Source organism: Anabas testudineus, chromosome 17 (assembly GCF_900324465.2).
Source record: "Anabas testudineus chromosome 17, fAnaTes1.2, whole genome shotgun sequence".
NCBI classification, from domain to species: Eukaryota; Metazoa; Chordata; class Actinopteri; order Anabantiformes; family Anabantidae; genus Anabas; species Anabas testudineus.
This window is the reverse complement of record NC_046626.1, coordinates 6,837,233-6,863,038: the sequence shown is the minus strand read 5'-3', so window position 1 is coordinate 6,863,038 and position 25,806 is coordinate 6,837,233. Positions and strand designations below refer to the sequence as shown.

Genomic DNA, 25,806 nt, shown 5'->3' with positions numbered 1-25,806 from the left:
TGCTGCCCACACAGAACAGTTTCAGCATTAACACACACTGTTGTGCTGGTGTAACCTGAGGCAGTCCAGCATAACCACAGGCCAGATTTGTACCAGCTTTCTCCCACCAATGAAAAACGGCCCCAAAGTTAAAAAAAAAAAACCTAATTAGAATTATATCATTAATCTCATTTGGAGACAATACCTGGAACTGCTCCCATCAGCCATCCATTAGAGCTCCATTTAATAGTCTGTTCATGACTGGAATGCCTATTGGAGCTTCTCTATCTTAATGAGCTGCATTTTGTGGTGATGTTAACAGTTGTGGAGAAGAAAATGCATCCGTATCTCCCTTAGATCTCTGTCCTCTCAGAATTTAATATCAGTTTTGGATTAGATTTGCTATCCTATTAGCATTTTATCAATTCTTTTTTTTTGTTTTGTGCACCACACGTGACAGTGCCTTAGTTTGAGAGGATCATAAAAGCTTGCAGAGTTTACAAAGAGGCACAAAAACAATATAGTTTCTAGGGGGGATTAGTTTGTTTGTGTGTGTGCTGGTGACGTCCTCAACAAGCATGTGCTGTTAAAGTGATGGTTGATTGGGAGGGAGATGGTTCTCCAGTGATCTCCAAATAAAAAGCTGTCCAGCTGAGGGACAGGTCGCGCGGTGCGTTCGCTCTGCTGCACAGAGCTCTGACAGGTACGTCTTGGATGTGTTGTTCTGTGCGGAAATAATAGAATTCCAGCTTCTTTTCTGATGGCGAGCCAGTGGCCTATATTTTGGGGAAGAATGCTCGCGCTGAAAGCCAGTGAAGTTGTGCCAAAGCTGAAGCCAAGCTCCGCATGTTTGCCGCCGCGCAGCTCTGTCCTTTTGTGTCTGGGTTAATTGCGGCTCTGGAGGAATTCCTGCACCTCCTCACACGTGCATGTTTCCATCCTTTGTCTTTCTCTGTACACCTCTCTCCCTTTCCGTCTCCCACAAACTCCCACGCACACAGACCTGTTGTATTCATGCACCTCATGGCTCCTGTATGCACTTGTCTGCAGGTTATGTCACTGTTGCTCTGTCTCTGAGACCAGCAGGACGTGTCCCCGGGCCTGCCAAAAAAACTAAAAACAAAAAAAAGCAGGTCATTTGGAGCATCTTTGTTCCTAAAACATTCATGTGTCACTGATGTTTGGAGAATATCATTAGCATGCCAGGCTTTATTTCCTCAGTATTTCTTTTTATGAATGAAATAGGGAAATGTCAGCAAGGTTTTGTTATCCACCATGTGTTTTCTGTCAGATAGAGCTTTTGACACATTTAGATTTTGAGTGAAAACACTCCTTCTGAAAGCCTTTTAAGCTGTGACTGCTGTCAACCCACCAATTGACAACTGTGACAGTCCAGCATTATTTGCCATCATATTAGAGAGTGGCCTTCACTCTGTGCCCATTTCCTTTTCTTTGTGTGGGTTGCTGTACCTGCGTGGGCAGGCAGATGAGGCTGATTTGTCTCCGCACTAGCATCTTCGTTAGTGTTGGATTGGCAAAAGACATTAGCTGGTCAACTAGGATCCAGTTTGATATGGATAGAGGAGGTTTTTACAAACTGCAGCTCACGTTAATATTTAAATTAATAGCTGCGAAAGCCATTCTCGGGGGTGACGTCTGTAAAGCCTTTTTATGTTTCTACATCTGAGGAGGCTGAAAGACAGTTGATGTAGTGCAGTGGAGTGTAAACCTGTACAACATATGCCACACAGGGGGGAGAGCGTGGCGAGGATTTAGCTTGTACTCAAAACAAATCCTGCGTGCAAGTGACACAGTTAAGTTTCTTGTTGACTGCGAAGTGGTTGCATTTTTTTTTAATTAAGTTTCTGAATGGCTGAATGCATGGTCTCACCTTTAATTCTTCTTGTTTATTTTGTTTTCTAACATAATGCCAAAAATTCAATGACTGCATGTGTGCAACAGAGCACGGTGAAATGAAATATGCTGAGAGGGAGAAAGCTTTTGCTGAAGCCCCTTATTTGTCATCCAGTGGCTCCTTATTTCGAACCTGTCTGCTGCTGATTCTCACAGGACAGTGTTAATAACGCTGTTATTGCTCATGCCACATACCCTTTATGCACCGTGATCCTCCTCCATCTTCCACCCTGTTTTTGCGTTGACCCCATCCCCCTCAGCCAGACTGCGCTCCCATGTCTCCATCCCCCAACATCCAAATTCTGCTCCCCACTGACCACTGTCACACACGGCGCCCATAAATTCATACATGCATAAGTGCACATAAATGCATGCTACCGTAAACGCATACATATACACGGAATAGAAACACACCTGAGTGCATGCACTCACACTTTTCTGACGGAGAACCGCAAAGTTGAATCCGCATGAACCGCACTTGAAATGTTTTGTTTACTGGTTGCATAAGGTTTTTTGGTGAGGATGAGATGCAAAGCCACCTTCCGCTCCCCCCTCCCGTTGTCTGAAGTCACACAAAAGATGTCAGATTTGTGCATGGAGCAGTTGTTAAAACTCATCCTAATTATAGCAGCATATCATCCAGTTTCCATCTATCTGCACCGTCTTCAAAGTCCGGCCTGTCCGCTTGACTTTATTCATCATCCTTGGATGTGATAACGACCTGATTCATCTGTTCATGAATTTAACATCTCTACCTGCAGCGAGGCTTTTCATGTCAACACGTAGAGTTGAGAGTGTCCTCTTTGTTTTCCTCTGTGATGCACAGTCAGCAACAAACTTTAGGCTTTGTCCCTCAGTGTTCTTTTAACCGAATTCCTTCAGAGACAGACCGACTTTTGATACTGCCGGTACTCCTCCACACCTCCTGAAGTCTGTTTATTTCTTTCTTACAAAGCTTTTCAGTCTCCTCTGCTGCAGTGATGTACCCGAAGTCCATGCAAAGGAGCAGAGTTTTACAATTGCAAAAAGTATCCTTGCACCACCGATTAATGCGTATTTAATGCTCTATTCTGAAGCATTGAGGTCAGAGGATCTCTATGTGAAACCATGAGTATGAATCCAGGTTCTGCAGGCGGAGGTGTCTTTAATTTCTGTTGTTTTCTCGTGAACATGATCCGTTGTTTGGACGTTCTCTTCTTCTGTGTTCTACATTAAAAGGTGCCAATGCATATCAGAGTGTTTTTTCCATCTCTTGACAATAGCCATAATTGCGCGCAGATTTTCACTTTGAATCGCTGCCGTTTTATGCTTTTGAATGTTTCCCGTGCTTTGTATACAATGACAAAAAACAATTAGAAACAAGTCATTCAATAGCAACTGAAAGCAGACACAACACAAATCGCTGCCTGAAACAGCTTCACTATTTAAAACCAATTAAGCCCTGTTACCACTGACAATGTAGCTTCGAATTCTCTCTGTCAGGTTTCATCCTCTCTTGTTTTTTGTTTTTTCTCCACTTCTTTGCACGTGTCAACTACTGGCTCCAACAAAAGCTAAACCTTGAGTCCACAGTGGAACTAGCTGCAGTTCTGTGGCTCTGCTTGTGTTGACACTGATGGGTGACTGGAGCGCAAACGCTTCCAGTCAACTCAGCTTTTCAAGTACTGGTGCTCTCTATTGCCAGGCTAGTTGAGAGCAGTATTTTATAAAGTGTGAAGTAAAGTCCTGTGATTATACACCATGAAACTATTTGGCCACTTGCTGAGATCCACTTAAAGGTGAAGGCGAATAATACAGTCACGTGTTCTGCACTGGGTTATAGGAAAAGAGAGAGAGAGCCATCGCCCTTTGGTGCTTTCGACTTGTCAGTGTTACTGTACAACGTGTGTGTACGTCCTTGTTGAAGGGATTATGGCTTTATCTCTTCAACACAATGAGGAATGTTTTCCATTGGGTCCGTGGTCAATTTGCGTTCTGTTAACCCACTCACTTGAGGTTAACGAAATCATACTACAGCCTTATTTATCTAACAATTTTAACAGACTGGCTAATGGAAATTAATTTTCAAGAACTATTTTTTTTGATTGGTTTATCCAGAACCTGATATTAGCTTATTTGGCAGTGCCATACATTCATTGTTGTGTAGAAACTATTAAAAACACATCAGTGAGCAGTGTTGATGAAAAATAAATAGATTCCCCAGCAACCCACACAGTGCTTTGTGTATTGTTGGTGATTTAGCACAGTAACTCTTCAAGACTACTGTTAGGTAGAATATAGCACACAGATATTCTCTTGTCGTTCTCGCTTTTTGTGACACCTGCTGTACGTTCGACAGCCCACTTCATACAAAGTGCTGTGTACTTTATTGATTGTTGAAATGTGATGACCTTTTCAAAACACACCTAAAAACAGAACAGAAGATTCATGCCCCCCAGAGAACACTAATGAAGGAGGTCCTACAGCTGCAGAAAATCCTACAACTTGAATTTCTGGACAATTATAGTTTATAAGATATAAGTACATAGGGTAGGAATATTAATCTTCAACTATGCTTATAAATCATTGTTTATTACTTAATATAAATTAGTTCCTCTTATTGTTATACATTTTTTATATTTTCTAGAAACAATGTCAGACATTTACAGGTGTAACTTCTTACTTTGAGGATTTTGTTCTCTTCTCGGGTTAGAAAAAGAAGGACTCACTTTTGACTTTAACTACTTCTGATTTTCATAGAGCAAGTAATTAAAGCTGCAGTCTAACAGTGTAACATGTCTTTAGTGGAAATATGCTCAACATATCTTACTGTGAGCAGATGCTGTTAAACAACCTGCAGCAGTGGAGACAGATTCCTTTTTAAAAAACATTTGACTGAGGCTCATCCTTCAAACCAGTCAGAGAAATACATTTATTTCTGGTAGCTTGTAAATCTCTCTCTCTCTCTCTCTCTCTCTCTCTCTCTTTCTCTCTCTAAAAAAGTAAAAGTATTCCCCCACTCGCTCCTTCCTTGGAGCGGTCTTATTCCTTCAAGCTTGGGTCCTCTACCAGAGGTCTGGGAGCTTGAGGGTCCTGCGCAGTATCTTAGCTGTCCCTAGAACTGCACTCTTCTGAACAGAGATCTCAGATGTTGTTCCTGGGATCTGCTGGAGCCACGCTCCCAGCTTGGGAGTTACAGCCCCCAGTGTTCCTGTCACCACCGGTACCACTTGTGCTTTCACATCCACATCCACTTCCACATCTTTTGCATCTCTTCTTTCAGCCCTTGGTACTTCTCGATCTTCTTGTGCTCCTTCTTCCTAGTGTTGCTATCACTTGGGATTGCTACATCTGTCACTACGGCCTTGTTCTTCTTTTTGTCCACCACTAGTATGTCGGTTTGGTTGGCCATTACCAGTTTGTCAGTCTGTATCTGGAAGTCCCAGAGGATCATTCTCAACCACCTTTGGAGGTGTGTCCCATTTTGACTTTGGGACTTCCAGCCTGTACTCGGCACAGATGTTCCTGTACACTATGCCGGCCACTTGGTTTTAGCGTTCCATGAATGCCATGCCTGCTAGCATCTTGTATACCGCTGCTATGTGCTGGATTGTTATATATATATATATATATATATATATATATATATATATATAGATATATATCTGTATATATAGATATATATCTATATATACAGATATATAGATATAGATATAGATATAGATATATAATTTCGTGAGACTAGTATATGAAGGGCTGGGGTGGGCATTACAAAGTGTGTGGTATATAGCAAACTGGAAGCTGGATAGTAAGTCTCTTACTAGTAATAGCTTGATTCCAAAAAGCAGCAAAGCAGCATATTGCAGCTTTCATTAAGAAAAATGATCATTAGATTCTTAGAATTCATTTTAATTTCAGTTTGACTCAAAGCAAAATACTAGAAAGGAACACATCTGAGTAAATGGTCATAACATTTAGCCTACTTTACTGTTAATCATTGAGCTATAAATGTGCTTATTAATAAAGTATTATCAAATTTTAAATCAGCTTCCCATCTGACAGTCAGGCAGTGAGTGGACAATTTCTCTTTGGACTCTTACTGCTCTTTGCATTTACCAGCATTTGGTGCAAGGACATTGCTCTGATTTGTCCCCATCCACATGTACGTGTGTCGAGTGTGACCGCGTTTGTGTTAGTTTGCTTGGTCACAGGCTCTACTGGCCTACTGCCCCGTGTCTGCGTGTCTCAAACCCAGCTTGCCCAAAGTGATCATTAAGACGTCTGCAGCTCCAATTGAGCTATTATCTGCGATTAGTGAGTGTTGCTACACAGAGATGCATGGAGGGAGAGAGAGGGGGAGGGAATGAGAACAAGAGAGGGGTGGGGTGGATTAATGTGAGGGAATAAAACATCACTCAGCCACAACCTCTTGCCCTCATCCACCATTCAGTTATTCCCCAATCCACCTAACTTATTTTTGCCCTAAAACAAAGCATTGGGTAGCATCATTTTAAACATTACACCTCCCAGAAAACTCAGCGTATTTCAAAGGGTAGAATGCAGGTATGTCTCTGGGGACATTTGTTAGGAGTGAGTTTTGCCTCATGAAAAATTCTGTTTCAGTTCAGTTCAGTCGAATCTTTGCAATACTGAAGTGGTATTAAAGAAATAGTATGAACTAAAGTCTGTGCAACACAGGTTTGTTAAACAGAATAATCACCTGTGCAGCTTTTGTGAATCTTTAACTGAAATAAGTTTTAAAACACTACAGCAAATGTCAAGAAAGAATAGACTCTAGATGGCAAGTGATTCATTCATTTAAATACCCCCCACAGTTATACCGTTGTAAGAATCATGCCAGCTTCTACGCATCTGGTGATATGCTGTTCTTTGTGAGAGCTGAGCCAGCTTTGACATCACACCACTGAGTTTACATGAACATGTCACAGGCGAAATAAAGTGATGCTGCTACTGATGGGTGCAGTTTTTGTACTGGTGACTCAACAGCGGCGGCGAAATGAGCACAGGTTCCCTTGAAAATCAATAAGACTCATTGTGGATGTTTGAGAGCGGCTGTCTCCTCTGTGAATCCAAGCAATGGGGCCACAGGCATCCAGGCAGACAGCACCTTTCATGCAGAATCACTGTCAGAAACAAAAAACCAAAACAAAACAAACAGAGCCACAAGGTAGGATGTTGGCAAAACATTGTAAGAACTGTGGCCCTTTGCAACTTGTGACTCATTTTAGTGAAAAATGCCAGTTCGTGTACCTCAACAGGCTTGTGAATCTTTGCTGACAGCTCTGGGGGTTGTTGGGTAGCTGTGAATCTCATTCCATTTTGATTTATCCGTTCGCGGACGAGTACACACACCTATCGTAGATGGTATTATGCCATTCTGAAGTCAAACCAGGGTAACGGAGAGCGTCAGCAGCGTGCGCGGTAGTGAATTGGTATGATGAGAAAATGGCTGTGACACAGCCGCCAAAGCCCTCAGTCACTCTCTTTTTATTGATGATTCAGTGTGGCTGGGTGAATAGTAAGCGTCACCTCTACTCACAAAAGTAGCAGCGTTTGCCTCTTCTGGCCCAGCTACACGGTGACTCATTACATTGCCACCATCACAGTGTTCAAGCTTTGCATGCAGGTCATCAGTGTCCTGAAATCATTCCACCTGCCTACACGTCTCCTCCATCAGCACCTCACCCATCAAACCCAGCGTGCCTGGCCAGAAATGAGCTGTGACCAATGCAGTTCTCTCGAAGGACCGTGGAGGTGTAGCAACAGAGAGACTAAACTACAGTTTACAGTAGAGCTGCGAGACTCAGTGAACCTGTATAGTCCTTCATTTGAACCCACCCCATGTTACTGTCTATTACTGTACTGTCTATTCAAGCAGGATACAATAGCTCTTTGTTTGACACGACCTCTGCGTAGATTCATGGAAACCCCAATCAAACCTAATCTCCATAACAATGTGTTGTGACTGGGGTGCGCAGCCATTGGTTTCCGTGTTGCTGCCCATTCTTGTGTGATTGTGAAGAAATGTTGGAAAAGATGTACGTATACACTCATAGTGTTTAATAGTTTTTCGTTTTCACTGGCCCAGCTCATCATATTGAATGTTAAAGGGACATATTCTTAAGGTTTTTAGTCAGTGTAATAGTAAAGTGGAATCAGGTTTGTAATTAATGTAGAACTTAAAGTCAACCTGGAGTTAAATGGGGATTTAATAGTGTCAAATACTGTGATACCAAATAAGAATCAGCATTAGACTAATTTAGTGTTTTCAGCCTGAGAAGCCTTGAATCTAGACATGCACAATCAAATTATGTCCCCGCAATACCAGCCTTTCAATTAGCGGAAGATTGGTTTGACACTGGGTGATAAAACACTTAGATTAAAGACTCTAAAAATGCTTCAAACTCAGCTTAGTGTAGATCTGCTCAAAGAAAAATGTGCCACAGTTTGATGGTTGGAATATAATATCACAGACTTTGAGACAGTTTAATGGCCACATGCCGGCTGTTTTACACCAATGTATTCCGTTTTTATTCAGCAGGACACTTGCGTTAATTCAAAATGTAGATTTAAAAACTGCATTTGAACTGAAATGTTCACCCCTTCCACCCTCTTCACCCCTTCAAAGAAAAACAGATCTCACATAAAAAGCTTATATAAGAGTCACCTGGGCCAAACATGTAGTTTGGTGCTAGTTTTGTGGATGTTCTTGTAATGCTGATAGAAAGTGGAATATTAGAGAAATACTGGCAAATGGTTTCCCAGAGTTGTGCCTGACCTCATGCTTTTTCTGAAGCATATTGTGATCAAAGCTCAGCAGCTAAGCTCTGCCTGGAGATAGATACATGTTTTAAATGCATAACCACTGGCCCCTCACATGCACGCGAAAGAAATGTGCAGTACACACACATTTACACACACCTCACACTAAAGAGGTTCATTTAGCTGCTTGATACACATAGTCACATATGCAGGTGAGTGTGGGTTGTTTTATTACCTGTAGGGCAGAGAATGATGTCATCAAATAGTGACATGGATCATCAGAGAACAGAAGAAGAAATATGGAGAAAAATAAAAGGAGAGGCAAAAAGGGAGGTGAGTCAGGGAGGGGGGTTATGGAGAGGGCTGGGGGCGTGGGGGGGTGGGGGGTTGGTGGGAGAAGGATAAAGAGTGCTGCAGTGTCATTGATTTTAGAGTGGTGGTTTTGCAGTGTGTTTTTGTTGTGATGTAGATCAGATAAAGTGTAGTGGATGACAAAGACAGCCCATTAAACATCATTTCCTTTAGAAGAGTCAAAGTTGAGGATGTGTTTTCTGGTGCGCGCCGCTTGGGCCGCACGTCATCATGAACGTACCGCACAGAAAGAGAACTCCTACAAAGAAATACTGAGAACAGCGGCAAAACCACTGACGTAAACAAGGCAACAACACAGATCTCTCACTCTATAGCCAGACAACAGAGCTGAAACCAGTGGCACCCGTTTGGTTTGAATCACAACACGGGCTCATCCAGCTCTGTGCAGAACATCTGCTCGTCCTATCAGACAGCCAGACTGCTGGGAACACCTGGCATATGTGCAGCTTCCCTGCTCTACTTACAATGCTGTTTGAAGTACATTTAACTGTCAGTTCAAATGGCTTCCTTTATCGCCATTAAAAGAAACATTGCTTATTGTTGTCAATTGTTTTATCGTGTATTTGAAGGCAAAAATTTGGAGCTGCACAAAGGTGTTTTTTTCTTGCAGGGTTATTGTACTGTCAAGCAGGTGTAGTAAAAACTCTGAGTTTGTTAACGCTGACTTGAGGGAAACACAAATCCGCGGTAACTCACACTGTGGACCTAACCCGCTCTCTGTCGCCTCCTCTCTGGCTAAGCCTGAAGGAGCTCTCCGACGCAATGTTTCATTTCTTCATTTAATATCGAAATGCATATCACCGTGAATTAATTTGCAGGAGTTTCCGCAGGGAGAAGAAGCTCAAAATCCTGGTTGGATATCAGTTTGTGAATATTACACATCGTGTATTCATCCTCAGCATCAAATAAAATCTATAACGTGTTGATCTTTGTACCTGTTTGAACTTTTTTGCACGTTAAGTTCCGCTCAACTGTACATTACTGTAAACTGTAATATGTGATGTGTGGAGCTAAAGGATGAATGAGTTCCCATTTCGTGACTGGCTGCACTGAATGAGCTTTTTAGATGCTATGCACTATTTCAGCACCAAATCACCAAAATCATCAGGCTGTTGCTGTGTCAGACTGCAAGTTACAGTCATAGGTCTTTTAAGAAAAACACATCTTGTACAGTGTGTTTGATTTCATGTTTTGCATCTGAATAAATGTTTGTAAAAAGTTGAGATTCCAGCTCTAAGAAAAAAAAAAGGATTAAAGAACAAAGACGTTATGAAAATTCATTATCTCCTAAATATTGGATGAGTGGACTATACTGGATCAAACACTGCACAACACTGTTAACTTATTGACTTTGGCTCCTTCGCAGCTGCTGCTGTGTTTTTTAAAGGTAAGCGTTATCACAGATGAATATTCCTATCTCTGCCGCGCTTTATTTACTTATTGCCATGGTGAAACGTAGTGTCAAAGCTCCGATGCGTTTTTCATTCATCTCACACCAACTTATTTCAGGCTGTCAGCTCAGAGTTCAGAGTTATGTTCAGGGTTCGTGCTCCAATGGGAAGAATCCAGACTCTATGGTATCATAAATCACTGATGTACTGTGTTTCTTGTTTGTTTATGATGATCCACAAACATTCTTTGTATGCACATAGTAGGAGCCTCACTTTTATATATGGTTCAGGAGCACGGCCTACTTTGAATATCGACACCACATATATTATTACAGGGTAGAAATAGAAGCAAAAATGCCCCAGAAAAGGCTTCATTAAATTGCCTCATGCAAAGTGAGGCTGCTATTGCGTCTGAAAGCTGTAACTTATTTCACATCTCGCACTGTAAAAAAAAACAAACAAAAAGATTTTGACATTAATGTGCAAGCTTGCATGCGTTTTATGCCAAGGGCTTGTAGAAATGGCTTTATAAGTGCAGCATCTGTGCTCACAAATGTGGTGAACCAATGTTCTGTCTCGCAGGACAAACTCACAACCATCACAATATGCTTTCAAATCAGTCTCCACAATCATGAACCGTTGTCAGTGTTGTGCTGCCAAAGCTATCTCACGTTTCTATAACTTTTACATTCAATGCAAAGAGGTTTGCTCAGTCAGCGTCAAGTTGGTCCTCAGGAATGTAGAAAAAATGCTACTGCAATATTCTTCAGCACATTAAGGCTTAAGGGAGACGTCCTGCTTAAAGAAGCTAATGAATCACTTCACATCTCTCCTCTTAGTTTAAGTGAGGCCAACCAAAATGCTACATCTCAGATGTGTAATAAATGTACCGTGCCTTTAATGGAGCCATCTGAGTTTTACATGCATGAAACATATCTCAGTAAAGAGCGGACTCTGACACGCTCAGCATTTTTCCAAACATGCTCCCCTGACGTATGGGTTCATACTGTTGATGTATTTAGCAGATGTATATAGTCTTGTGTTCTGTATTTTCTGTGCTTGGTAGCAAACATCCAGACCCAACATACATTCAAGGTGTGTTCAATTCACTGATATGCAAAATTACACATATTATATCATTTCCCCTTCCAGTACAGCAGCATTTTTGCTAATTTGCTTACATTTAGGAGCTCTGATGATGACAAGGAGGCTTTTAAATCACAGCCTAAGTAATCTACTTCTATGGTGGTTGGCTGCTGGACTCTTTGATTGGTTCCTTTTAACACTTGCCATTTGGTGCCCACACCAAAAGATATAAGCCCTTGCAGGGTCCATCAATAGCCGTCTGTGATGTTGGTCCTCCTGTCTTGACTCCAGTGTGCTGTTTGTGTTGCTGGGCAAGAATTAAAATAACAAAATTAAGAGCATGAAACACTGAGAAATAAAAGCTGCACTCGGGTGAATGTGTGTATGCGTTGTGTTTGCATGTAACTGTCGGGTTATGTTAAAAAGCAAACAGCAGCTGGGACTAAAATCTAAGTGTGTCTTAATTACGCTCTGTTGTTGCTGGGGGCAGATTTTCTAGAACAAGAAATTTGACCTCGGGCAGTATTACAGTTATGCAAATTTTTGTCTGCAGTGGGAAATGTAAAATCCAGCTCACAGTGCCTTGTCACAGCAATTTGAATGTCTTAGTCTTCAGGCCAGTAAGGGCACTTCTAAAAATTTGGTCTATAGCTGGCATTGTGTTCGGTGTTATTGGGGAAAAAAAAGTGAGCGATGGAGAAACGAGAGAGATGTGGCTCTATTTCTTTTCAGGGTAAAAGGCTAATCCTCCAATTCCCATTACAGTCTCTCAGTTAGTAGACAGACTCTATAATCCAGTGTGGCACACAGTTCCATGCACAGCAGTGACTGGGATGTAGGCTCTCCTAATGCATTTGCTTTCCTGTGACTTAGAGTGGCAGTGCACTTCTTATCCTTAAATCCAGACCTATTGTGATCTCAGGACGTATAATGGAAGCCTACTTGAAAGTAATGGGACCAGACATCAGTCTTTCTGAAGGCTTTTACTTACTGTTTTACTTTGTGTTGTGTTCAGAAACAGGAATATAATGACAAACTTAAGGTTGTTGGTAAGTACCTGAATGGATTAATTTATATAGCCAGGGAAATGTCATGACCCAAATATGACAAGTAAATTACAAATATGACATATTACAATCTTGACTGCGTCCACCTTGGTCTTCCCAGTACTACACCATTGAATAACCCCACCTTAATCTGAACATACTGTACATGTGCTCTCACCAAAGCCAGTGGCAGATTAGTGAGTGGTTGTCCTGATCAGGGATCCAGCAGCAGAATACAACTTATGTGTAATTGTTAGTGTGGAAATGCTGTGTAAATAATTGAGCTACACCTGTCACTGGGGATACACTGGGGTAATAAATATTTCCACACTCTCCTTGTCACTCCTTGACAAGAAAAAGATTATTGATGTGGCGGTGTGGCGTTGGGCAGTCGCTTGTTGGTCATTTCGGGTGGGGGTGGATTGCTATGATACGTTGTACACAAGCTGAAGAATCCCCTGACCCCCCGACCTTTGTCATAGTGATGTTGTCCTTCTTTGCTTCTCGTAAAAAAAATGTTTCTATACCAAACTGCAATGTTTTGTAGGAAACATAATCACTATGTGGACAGTAGATGGTTTCAGGCAACAGAGATATTTTAGTTTAGGGTTAGGGAAATACTAAAAATATATATTAGTTAACACATTAAACACACTTTGCCTGAAGTCACCATTAGGTTTGTCTCTATTAAGCCAAACTATAATTTTTTACCTTATCCACGTGCTTTGACTGCCTAAAAATAACCATTGACGGTGGCAGAGCAGCAGAGCAGTCGTCTATTAATCCTAGGGGTTAATGGTTCAATTCCTTGTTTCTCCTGGCTAAATGTCGTTGGACAAAACCCCCAAACTCCACAGTGGCACTGTCATTTACTGCAACAGTGAGATCAGTGTGTGTTAAAATGCAAATCTGCAGTCCTAAATGGGGGCTGGGGTGTATGCACACAGATTCCTGCATGTCCTGAAATCAAGATGTGTTGCAATCACATTTAAACTGAATGCTCATATGAGTGAATTAGTGCTTTACTATAAACTCATATTACTAACAATCACCCTTTGACTGGATGTTGGAGAGGTGGGAAATGCTTTCCTTTAATATTCTCAAATAGGGTTTAGCATCTACAGTATCTTAAGGTTTCTGAACCCTCAGCTGTACCACTGGAGCCATTCGGCAGTAGCAGTAAAAGACTTGCTGAGGAGCTGCAGGTTTCAGGTGCTGAGAACATGAAGCAGATCACTGCTGAGAAAGACTCTGTGTGTGCAGCCAAACTTGAATCCCTGAATCATTAAAGGTTAAAAACAGTCTGATCAATATACCTCTGGGGAAAAAAAGGTCTGGGTAGACTGCTGGGACTGCAGTGAGAAATACAAGACCTCAGGACTCAATAACACGCAGCACAATACGAAGCAGGACTGTGCAGACTCTGCAGAATATGTAAGTTACATTCAGCAGGATCTTGGTTTGAACTCCAGACTGCAGACGGTGGTGTTTCAGGCCAGGAGGAAGGCGCATCTGGCTGCTGTGTTGATTTGGAGTCATTTCCACTGAAGCGTGCTGGAGAGGCTCTGGAGGGAAGAGCAGCGGTGAAGGTGTCAGCTGTTTGACAGAGGGACCCGTCCTCAAACTGTGTGTGTCTCTGTATTTTCTAAACCAGGGAGACTTTATTACCAAAAACTATAGGGCAGGTGACAGACTGTACCAACCAGCTTGTCTCTGTTCATTTGGATGGCACCTCAGTTGATGGTTTGCGGCTACAGATGCATGCTTTATTTAATCATTTCTTATTATATGCAAAGTTAGCTTCAGTTAGGATTTTAATTCCTTTTGCAAAGCCCTTGTCAGAGTATCAGCCCTTTATGAAAATGAGCTTTCAACATATTATCTTACCACAAGAGGCCCGTCCATCTGTCTGGTGGGATTAGTTTTGTTGGGAAGTTCCCTGCACTTTTCTGATAAAAGTCAGATTAGAGGGAGCATACACTGACTCCATATGTGGAGAAGTGTACACTATGTGACCGTTTGCAATAAATCTAGAAACAGCAGTAGAGGCTGACTCCTGCAAACACCTGCTGTTGAAGCCTTCCCTGCTTTCGCCACTCTGTGCCATAATTAGATTGCCTTTGCTTTATTTCACTCCTAGCACAGGTTTCCCGGTGAAATTCTGAGTAATGGCTAGGAAGTTCATCACAGACATTCAAGGCGCAACTGTTCTAATCACAGAAACATCGCCCTTTGTGAGGTGGGACAGCTCAGCTACGAACCCAAGTCACTTTCAGAGCATGAAACAAAGCACTGTGTCCCTGCAGAACGTGCCTGCTGCTCCGCTCCAGGCTGCCCGTGCTGTTTACTCCTTCCACTATCACACCTTCCCCCTGCACGGTTCCTGTTGTATGCTTCTAGAGGTGTTTCCCTTGCAGCTTCCACGTCTCAGTGAGATGTGTCTGCTGGGCTCTGCTCTGACTCCCGTGGGGTTTGATTGTGCTCCTCACTGAATCATTAGCGAGCTGTTGGAATTCATACAGGGAACACCCCAGAGAGCAGAACCCGCACCTCCAAATATAACAGCACAACCTCTTCAGCAACAGTGGTATTAACTCCATAATGAGATGTACAGTTCCTGGCTGAATCTAGGTTAGACTTTACAGCAGAAGCGGTGATTACATAGGATTGGAGGACATTACAGCTAGGTTGCATCACGCATGCCGCTTTAGAAATGTCATATAGAAGCTGTGAAGGACATGAAACATGGAAAGCTGCTGTATATTATCTAAATTGCCTTCCTCTGTCTGTTCTCACCTCTATGTAGTCATACACGTTGTAGAACTAGACATGGGAGCTATTTCTATGCTCAACACATTGATCTTTACTGATGACAGTTCACAATATGCAGGTTACAGCGTTGTGATGCATGTTATATTTTCTCATAATGTCTGCAGCCAACCAGGGTACAATATAACTAAGATAAATGCTGTATTGTGTATTGTTAGCTAATTCATTATAGTATATGACTACACTCCTCTGATCTGACAGCCTATCATGAGTCACTGATACAGACTGTAATCACATGTCATGTCATGTCTGGTCTTTACATTTTATTTCCACAGTTGATAATTTACTTCCCAAACACCTCAAAACCTTTTACCAAAAGTCCTGCAGCATGTAGAGGAAGCACATTTTCTTGTTTGTCATTTTAATGTCACACTATCACTCTGAATCTACTCTTGTCTTCTCAGCTGAAGTCTGTGTGTGCCGAAGCTTGCGCACATTCAGTACACCTGAGACCTGGAAATCGGTGAATGGAAAAATTTGCAACTTGTCCACAATGCCGAGATTTCTGCCTGTCCTATAGCCTCCTTTTTCCACACTTGACGACACTTAATTTAAACAGTGTATACTGTTTTTTGCCTGTGTACTTTGTGCAACAGTAAAGTGAAGATGGAGGCTGCAGGATTAAAAGGTTGACATATGGCTGTACATGAACCATATTATGCATCTCTAAACCAGCAAACACAGAAAAATAGGGGAGTGTAGCAGAAGGTCAGACACATGGAGGAGACATCATGCAGGGACGAGCATGGATGTGTGTGTGTGTGTGTGTGTTGTGTTTAGATTCAGAGCAGTGGGAAGCTTTTCTTTTATGTGTTATCTCAGCAATATTTGTAAGTTTGATTTCACTGCTCAGTGGTGTGCCCTTCTTTTGTATGAGTATGTGCCTGTGTCTGTGTCTGTGTTTGTATCCACCCCATGCATGCTCCATACGATCATGCGGAGGAAAGCAGTGGAACGTTACATGAAGCGTGAATAAAAACGCTGCACCGAAGCCTGAAAGCAGACTGATAAACCGAGACTTGTTCTGAATGTTGATGAGGCTCACTGGTGCTCTGTTCCCTTTCTCGCAGACTCTGTGTACAACCACCTGTACCTTTGTTTGATATTACTCTGTCATACTTCAGGCATCAAGGTGAATCTCTCGGGGTTTAGACAAGCTTAGCCAAACCACCTTCGGTATAAATCACTCTCAGGCAGCCTCAAAGGGACCAAGGAGTTCTGCTCGCTGAGGCTGCCCAGTCTCCTCCTTGGTCAGGCGGTGCCAATGTGACCTGACAGGGGGACAGAAAATATGTCTTATAACAGGCCGAGGGCTATAATTAGCCTAGTATGTGTCTTTGATCAGTACACAAGGTCAGAAGAAATGCTGTGCAGCAAGTGCACCAAGTAGCCTCTCTTACCTCTGGCATCCTGAAGGGATTGTGTCGCAGAGATGAACGTTTTGTTATAATCCATTAACAAGCCCTAACATTTTTCGCTGATTTGATCACAGGCGGCAAAGTCTGCGCCACTTTTCACTACATTTCCATTCAAAATACTTATTTTCTCCCTCAGGGCATTTTCGATGCAAGTGCATTCACAAACATAAAGTCATTTCATTCCCCCACATGGGAAAAATGCTAAATATGACAGTGGAAAGAGTAAATGGTGGGAAGAATTTTAATGGCAGAGACGGGGCCCAACGACACAAAGCGCACACACTGGGTAAAACCAAACATCTCTGTCTGTGTTGCGTGCACACATATTCTGTATATTTTCGGGAGAAATCACTTGAATTGTTTGTTGCCTCTGTATTTTACTTTATCTAAACCAACAACTGAGACGTGCTGTTGCCTAGTAGCAGCCAATACTGTCAACCTACCAGAAGAAGAAGATGTGTAGTTTCTGTGCAAATATCCTCATTATATATTATCTATTCTCTCTTCTGTCAGAAACGCAAACTTTTTGTGAAGTTTTCTAAGTTTGGGTTCTACCTTGATCATGTTGTCTTCTGCTTCTCGTTCTCTCCAAGACGTAACCTAAAATCTATGTTGTCGTTTTTGGCTTCATTACAGCTTTTTTAAGCACAATTAAGTAGTTTTCGGTGCACAGAGTTTATAGGACAAACTGACGTCAGTAAGAACACCTTTACTGTGCCTCTGTCTTTAACATTTGATTTGCTCAATTTGTCCAGAAGGCTAAAAAACAGAGAGAGAGAGTGAAAGAGAGAGATTTAATCTGCAGATGCCACTGCTCTGAGGCTCTGTGTATCTGGATCAATAGTCTATCAACCAGTGCTGATTTAGAGCTCAGGCCCACGTGCTTTTCCGTTAGTTCCAGTGGCTCAGTGACTGACAGGAGACGGCACACAGTGGCTTTTTTCTATTGACAAAAAAGACAGATAAACGAATCAACAAGATAAATTGTTTGCTTACTCTAAGGACACTTTTACATCCAGTTACATGGGCCTCTTAGGTTCGTATAGAGCAACGTAGTCACATTAGAAATATAAAACCTCTGCCTGTGCATCAACGCTCTAATAATCCTATTTCAATTCTACAGTCATTCGCGAGCATAATTTCAAGAACCGCTTTTCTCAAGCCTTGTTGATGGCGTGTTTTATTAAGAATGCTCCCATCACATCCCATTTGTTTTAAAAGCTTTAGTCATTTGTGTGCTGCTTTAAGCCAACTGGATACATTACGTTTCCTGCTTTAACAACGCTCCTTTACTTCGCTCTAAGCTAACGAGGCCATTTGTCTTGTGATGCCCAGGAAAATGTGCTTATCACTGCATTACCTTTAAAGCTGCTCGTGGCCTCCAAACTGCAAGAGCTGTCATTTATATCCTACATATAAAATAAAATTGTGGAAAATAAGTCAGCGTGTGTGTGTGTGTGTGTGTGTAAACATCAGATGACTGAAGGCTGTCTGCAGCTCTGCTCTTGGACATCAATAAGTGACTGAGAGTTCAGTTCTTGACGGGTTGCATCAAGATGTGCAGGTCAGGTGGACCCCACACCCACACTTACATACTCACACTAAAGTTTGACTAGTGTGGGTTTGTGAAGCTTGTTATCAGTATTTTATACCCATGTCCACGACCTTGTTTGACACTAAAGAAGTCTAACAATTCAACACATTCATACTTTTAATTCATTTAATTCATTGTTGAGTTTAGTTACCCAGCAGCACGTCAAGGCTCCTCACTTCCTGTTGTTATACTCTGACATGCTTGAAGCTTCGGTAGAAAAGCATATGAGTGAGTGAAACTGGCTTCTTCAACATCAGCTGCAGATTCATGCCGCACATAAATGGCATTTCAAGAAAGATGAAAGTAAAAAGCTGTGACATGTTAACATCCTCCCCAGAGGAGAAGGCTCCAGGTGGGGTTGTCAGAGCCCTCCCACTGTACCTCCTCCTGGAGACATCACATGGTTGGCTGAACTCCCGTGTGCAGTGAACTCCTCATTCCGTCTGTGTCACATCCCATTTGTAATGCTGATGATCGGCGACTCACGTAACTCTGAACTGATGTTGTTCTTGTTGTTTCTTAAAATTGTCTCAGGTGTACCGGAGCGATGTTTTTGTTTGAACGTGTACCACATAAGATGCTGCGTGCATCTGTGGGAGCGTGTGTATGTGAGTGAGTTTACATGCGCGCAGGGCATTCAGTAAGTGCTATCCCTTCCGCCTACAGTACAGTAATATTGCCTGTTTTGAGTCACTAGCACACTTTCCATTAGGATTCCATGAAGCATTATTACTGTGTATGTCACTCTCCATCTCTGCTGCTATTACTCAGTTCTGATATTTATCAGCTTCCTCTCTAACGACTTGCCTTCTTCTCATTCTCCCGTCACTTTCTCTTAGTCCACCCTCACGCCTACGATCCTTACATTTTAAAACATCTCCTAATTGAAACAGAAAGTTATTCCAAGCAGATGGCAGGAGCTGGCCTGGGTAATTATTGCCAAGTGAACCACGGCCCCTGTAGACTTTGACTGAAATGAGTAGTGAGCTCAGTCAGATAAGAAGCTCAGAAAAGCCGCACAGCGTTGACACATCTGACCTTCAGAGGGCGCGTACGAGATCAACGTGAGATTTTCGAGGCCTTTGTCTCGCGATCACATAAAGTATTAAGCACAGTTTGAACAAGCGCTCGCTGCAGGAACCGAGTTCCCAATTCAGTTCCCTCGTCCTTCTTATTGGTCATCTCATGGGAGTCACATTAATTAACACAATATTAGCACCGATGCATGGATTGGGATGTTTAGGAGTGAGAGAGCATTGCTTGAAAGTCAAAATATTCCACTCTGTTCTCAAATATGAACTTTAAAGTGCTGCTTCTTCGAGGATTCGGAGGCGAAATCGTATGAATCTAATTATTTTCCTGTGTCTTTAAACCTGGTGTTTTGCCTCAGGGCCTCTCAGTGTGTAATTCTCTTACGCCGCCACACCTACTTACGAGCGTGAAAAATAGGTTTTAAAAATATGCGTGCACTGTGCGAATGCACATATACTCGCGTGAGTGTGTGTGTGTGTGTGTGTGTTGAAGGAAAGAAAACACAGTTTGGCTTAGCACGCCACTAATGAGTTCATACACTTGAGGGAGGTGTTGCTTAAAAGGATGTCACAATCCTCGTTTGCCCTGTAATCATCTGTCTTCACCTCCAACAAAGACCCACATACCAGCCCCTCTAATGAGGACACAAGTAGCACTTAAGCTGTACTCGGCATAAACCTACAGGATTCGTGCGATGGAAGAAAAATAACAAATGAAAAATGTGTTTATTTGTTGTGGCGGCACACCAGAGGCCTGTGAGAGACCCTGTGTGATCGAAGGAACAAAAGGGAGGAGAGAGAGTGTTTGTGTTAGTAGAATAATGGAGTCAGTTCATTACGCTTTGCGAGAAAAGCACGAAACAAATGTTAATTAAAATTTCTGAAGTGAGCTGAAACAATAGTTGCTGAGTGTGGTTAAGTACTGACAACACATTAACTGTTAATACATGAGTTATGTTACCAAGATGAGCTGTTATTGGTTTGACTTTCCTACTCTGACACAAGGGATGATTGAGACTGGGGCCATTAAACAATTTTTAGAATTTAAGCTTTTTTTCCAAACCCCTTGGGAGTTGTGCAGCTGGGGGGACCAACTTGGTCACGTTTCCACTGTGTTTTTTATTTTTTTGTGAACTGTTCGAGTCTGTCTTGGGGGACCATTTAAGCTGTGGCTCTACTGTGTGCTCTCGGGATCAGCTGGTAACTCTCAGCCGTGTCGGACTTCCATGTTCACATACCCGCAGAGATATGGAGTAAAAGGTGAGGCAGTGCCGGAAGAGAAAACGGAAGTACAAGCCATGTTTACCATATATTAATTATGGAAACGTCCGCTCTCTCCTAAATAAGATGGACGAGCTAACTGCACTAATGAGGCTGCAGCGGGAGCACAGGGATGACCTGGCTGAACTGGAACACGCTGGACTCAGTGGTCTCCTTAGACGGGTTTACACTGGTTCGTGCGGACCGGCGAGATAAGAGGAAGGGGGGTGGGGGGGGGGGGCTGGACAAGTGTTTCTAAACAACAGGTCGTGTAACCCTGAGGAGGCAAGTGAGCAGATGAGGGATTGTTTTAACAACATGGACTGGGACATCCTCTGCAGTCCACATGGGGAGGACATTGAGAGTCTCACACGCTGTATCAACAAGGATGAAGCTGAGGAAAGTGCAGTGGGATCTGAAATACAAGACCAGGAGGAGCAATGTCAGCTTCAGGAACCACTACAGACCTGTTGCGTTAACCTCTCAGCTAATGAATGCCATGAAAAGGATTGTACTTGGCTATCTTATGCGCCCGGGTGAGCTCAGGGACCTGCTGCAGTTTGCATATCAGCCTGGTATCAGGGTGGATGACGCCCTCATCTACCTGCTGCATCGAGCCTTATCTCACCTGGAGTCCCCTGAAAGCACTGTGAGAGTCATGTTGTGCTTTCAGCACCATCCAGCCGTCACTAGTGAGGGGAAAACTGGAGAAGTTAGGAGTGGACCAACATCTGGCTGCATGGACAATCGACTACCTCACAGATACACCACAGTATGTGAGGCTGCAGGGGAGCATTTAGGGCTCCATCATTGAAATTGTGGACACTTGCGTTGTTACCTCAGCCTGTCCTGGGCTGCCAACTAGATTCCATCAAGGTGCAATATTCAAATACTTAAAATCTCAATCCCAAAGCACTGTAAATATGTACATTTCTGTAGTTCTTTTTCTTTGTTTCTAAAGGGTTATTTTATCTTATCTTATCTTATCTTATCTTATCTTATCTTATCTTATCTTAGAGATGTGCAGTATCTAAACCCCAAATGTGATTCAATTTTTCTAGGGAATGTAAAACACTGGATGGATTTTGTTCCAGTGCAACATATTTTTTTTAAATGAAGAAAAGCTACAATTATTTATGGGAAGTGAATTTCAAAGAGGTGGATGGGGACTGTGGTGGGCATGCAAAGCACTCAACTGTCACACTGAAGACCTGTGTTTGACTTCGGCGTCCTGTTTGTGGTTAAATTTAGGCGAGGAAGCACTTAGCTTAGAATAAGATGTGTGTGTTATGTGTATGTTTTTGTTAAAGGATGGATGAACATGTGTGAAATGACTGTTCCTCTATTAAGCCACACTTTAATCTTTCCCTATCTTGACCAAGTGCCTATTAAAGGTTTAATAGAGTTTTAGTCAGACAAACGTTTTTTGCAATCATATAATCAGATACTGTAAAATAACTGCATTAACAAGTCTTATCTTAAAGATGTCATAACTTATATACATAATGATGCAATTTATCACATGATGTTATTCTCAGCTTGTTCAGTTGAGCTAGGAAGCTCTGTTCTACTAGTGCCAACAAACAAGACGCTGCGAACTGCACCAAGCAATCTACTGTAAGGCTGCCAAAGGCTCTGATGAGCATGACCTAGTGGAACATGGCCAGGATGTTTAGCAGCAGAGCCACTAGTGAACCTAATCTTGCAAATATATTTCCTAAAGCTGTGGCTGCTTTTCTTAAAGAGGAAATGTGAAAATTATAATAGTTTAAGTTTAAGTCAAGTCACATTTAGAATAACTAGTTGAATAAATTCTAAATAGACAAAAGTTGGAAACATCTCCTGATGACATACAGACCCAGTTCCAGTCAGGAAAAACTGGATATGACAGCTAGGGAGGTTTAAAAAAATTAAAGAAACAAAAACAAAACCACACAAACAAGAAGAAGATAATAAAAAAAACATGAAAATGTCATTTTCTGAATTGTACAGAGGACTTTACCATCAGGAACAGCAAGAATAAGCCAGAGAGTGCTCCAGTCAGACGTGTTGCTGTGAATAGTAATTGTTTCTGCCAATAAACCTCAAACTGCCATATTCAAGGTACAAGTGCTGATATTTTACTAGCACCAAACGAGAGCTGTGTCAGGAAGAAGTACAGGCTGAAGATAGAAAGGCTCAGCAAAAAAACAGCACAAAAAGTCATAAAGAGGGCTGAAGGGGACATTATATAACATCTATAACCTATGCACAAAGACGTTTGAACACCTGCACTACACTTTAGATCGGCTAATGGAATTGCTTCTGATTTTGGTCAAGTAATCAACAGCTTTGCAACTCCTCTCAACTAACCACTTTGTTACTGAAGTAGAAAATGGTAGACGGAAGAACAGAAGAAATAACTGACAGATTACTGATTTAGTAAACTAATCGGTAGCTGCAGCACTACTTCAGCATCTTTTTCAGTTGAAGACCTGCTGATTTCATTGTAACCACTCGAAACCAAGCGTTCATCTATAATAAATAGGACGTCTGTAAAAATTATACATGTATCTTCGCCAGCTAAGAACTCCACAGATCTTTATTGCTTTGAAACGAAGATCAAGAACAAGTTTGAGATGGAGTTACTGTAGCACTCAGAGCGTTTCAGACACTTTCAATAGTAGCCTCTTGGATACCGGCTGCATGCTCTCTTCCCTTCCAGCGCCTCAGCTGAGCTTAACCTCCCTGCACAACTCTAAATGCTACATCTAATTTAAAGCATCAGCACCAAGATGGGGGCCAGCTTAGGAACAGTTGTGGGTGTGTAACAGCAGTGGAGAGCTGAGCTGAGGGCCTTTTAGCCACTGATTTATTAGACCACACTGCAGGTCCTCTTGGACATACAGGCTGTGGAAATTGAATGGTTTGCTTTTGGCTCTGTGTGTCCGAGCTCGTTGCTGCAGGTGGAGGGTGTGATTTTGAGTGTGTGGAGTATGTATGTTACATGAAGCTGTTGGAGAGCGTGATTATCTCTGCTGTTGCATTAAAACTCTCACTCAGTTTCCTTGCTATTGCTTAACAAGCCTTTTCCTGAAAAGGTTTTGATTTCCCATCTGCAGCATGCCTGACATGTTTATCAGACCGTAGTCCTGCTGGCCTGTAGTTTTCTGTGGTAAACAGGTGTGGGGGGTGAAATGGTTTAACCTGCGCTGCTGATGGAGAAGCTGAAAGAGGAATTAGACTGTTTTTAGAAGACGAGCAGACAGAGGAGGATGGGAGTAGACAGCACAGTGTATAAGAGTCATGAAAATAAGGAAAGTAGAGCTCATTAGTGGGGAATATGATGAGAAGGAGAGCACCGGAAGGGGCTGCATAGGAATAATGTGAGGGATGATGAGACGGCTGATTGCTGCTACAGATCATGTGACCAGTTTTCCTACAGAGATTAAGCCCCACTACAGACTGACCAGGCTCTTATCCCGTTTTTACCGTGGTGTTCTCACTCTGTTTTTTCTCTGTTTGCGCTTCTGTGTTTCTGAGCAGCCAGGAAAACCTGCGCCCCCGCAGAGTTCGCCTGTTTAAATGGCCAGTGTGTCCCAGGACGGTGGCGCTGCGATGGTGAACCAGAGTGTCCTGACGGCTCGGATGAGGCGGAGGAGACCTGCAGTAAGTAAAACCATTCATGGACACCTTGATATGATGCTGTGGTTTTATGTAAACTTGGGTCTTTGCTTTAGTCCAGGATAAAATACCACACAGTTCGAAAATACATTTGGCTAAAACCTGTTTGATCACCCTTCTTAACTTTTTTTTTGGTCTCAACTGTTAACTTGGTAAGTACGATTGCACTGGTCATAGCAATCACAGTCCAAAACTACAATAACCAGAGTGAACCCACAATTTTCCTTTTTTTTTTCAGAAATTGTGTTGTTTTCTATTTTCTATATATATTTTTTATTTTATAAATGGAGCATTGAGATTCTTTACACAAGTAAAGAAGCTGCGACAGGCTAATTATGTTGGCTTGCTGCGTGTTGCAGCTGGATACACTGTCAAGACCTCATCTCAGACGTTGTAGACAGGATTTAATTTGACTCTCCTAGAACCTGTATTCAGGTTGCTATTTTCCCTTGTTATCTTGGCTCCGGCGGCAGTTCAGCCGTCTCCCCTGCCTCCACTTGCCCACACACTTCTATATTCAATGCTGTCCAATAGCAAAAGCAAGAAAGGCCTCGGTTACCTCTATGCCAAACTGTTGCAGAAGAGGATCTCTGGCTGGCTCACTTGAAACCGGTGCCAGTCTAGTGCGCCCACACGCCGGCTCCGATGGGGGTTTGGAGAGTTGATGTCTCCACCAACGAGAAAAACTCTAGAGTGGGAGGCTTTAACCAGTTATTAATTGTTTTCCTTCTTTCTTAAATGCTAATTTCTCTTTGTCCCCTGGCAGCTCACTACTCTCCTGGGGTTAGTGATACGAGACAGAGCCGAAATCGCTGCGCTGATAAACAGTGATGTCGTAGAGAAAAGCAGAGAGGAGCCACAGCTTGTGAAATCTTTTCTGTGAACAGGTGTTTCCCAACTGATCATCATCAGACGAATTAGCATCACTGTTACAGATTTACAATAACACAGGAATGATTTTGAATGATTTTCCAGTCTTTCCAGGTTCAGTTCAGACCTGGATTTTTGAGCCACAGTTTGGTTCATACCTCCGTTTTATTTTTGTTTGCCATTATTTTGGACGGGGGCTCAGCCTCTCAAAACGTGGGTTGCTTACAGCCTGTACTGTTCCTTAACACGTCACAACTCACTCTGTAAGTTGCCCGACAGCAGCACACCAGAACAGAATATAGACCACTAATGCATGCACACAAATGCAAGTGATGGGCCCCCTTACAATGAGAAAAATCCGATTTCTGGGATATTGTGTTGAATTTCAAGAGTTTTAATATGTGGGAGACTCCACCATGAGAGAAGGGGGATGTCTCCAACAGTCTGGCAGTGGGTTGCATGGCAGTATGGCTGGACTAATTGTGCTTAAACTAACCATTTCTAATTTATAGGAGAAAATATTGATAGAGGATGTTTACAGGATTGACTTTAGTAATGCTGTGTTGATGTCAGTGTGTTTGGATCTAATAG

The 25,806-nt window shown here is 42.4% G+C and overlaps 1 protein-coding gene across 1 annotated transcript in view; it reads left to right on the top strand.

Annotated features, from left to right (window-relative positions):
- LOC113172339 (low-density lipoprotein receptor-related protein 8-like) overlaps window positions 1–25,806 on the top strand; it is a 69,155-nt gene that overhangs the window by 1,034 nt on the left and 42,315 nt on the right. The window contains exon 3 of the mRNA XM_026375270.1: window positions 24,208–24,330. Coding sequence (XP_026231055.1) covers window positions 24,208–24,330 — 123 coding nt within the window. The remainder of the gene's footprint in view (window positions 1–24,207; window positions 24,331–25,806) is intronic.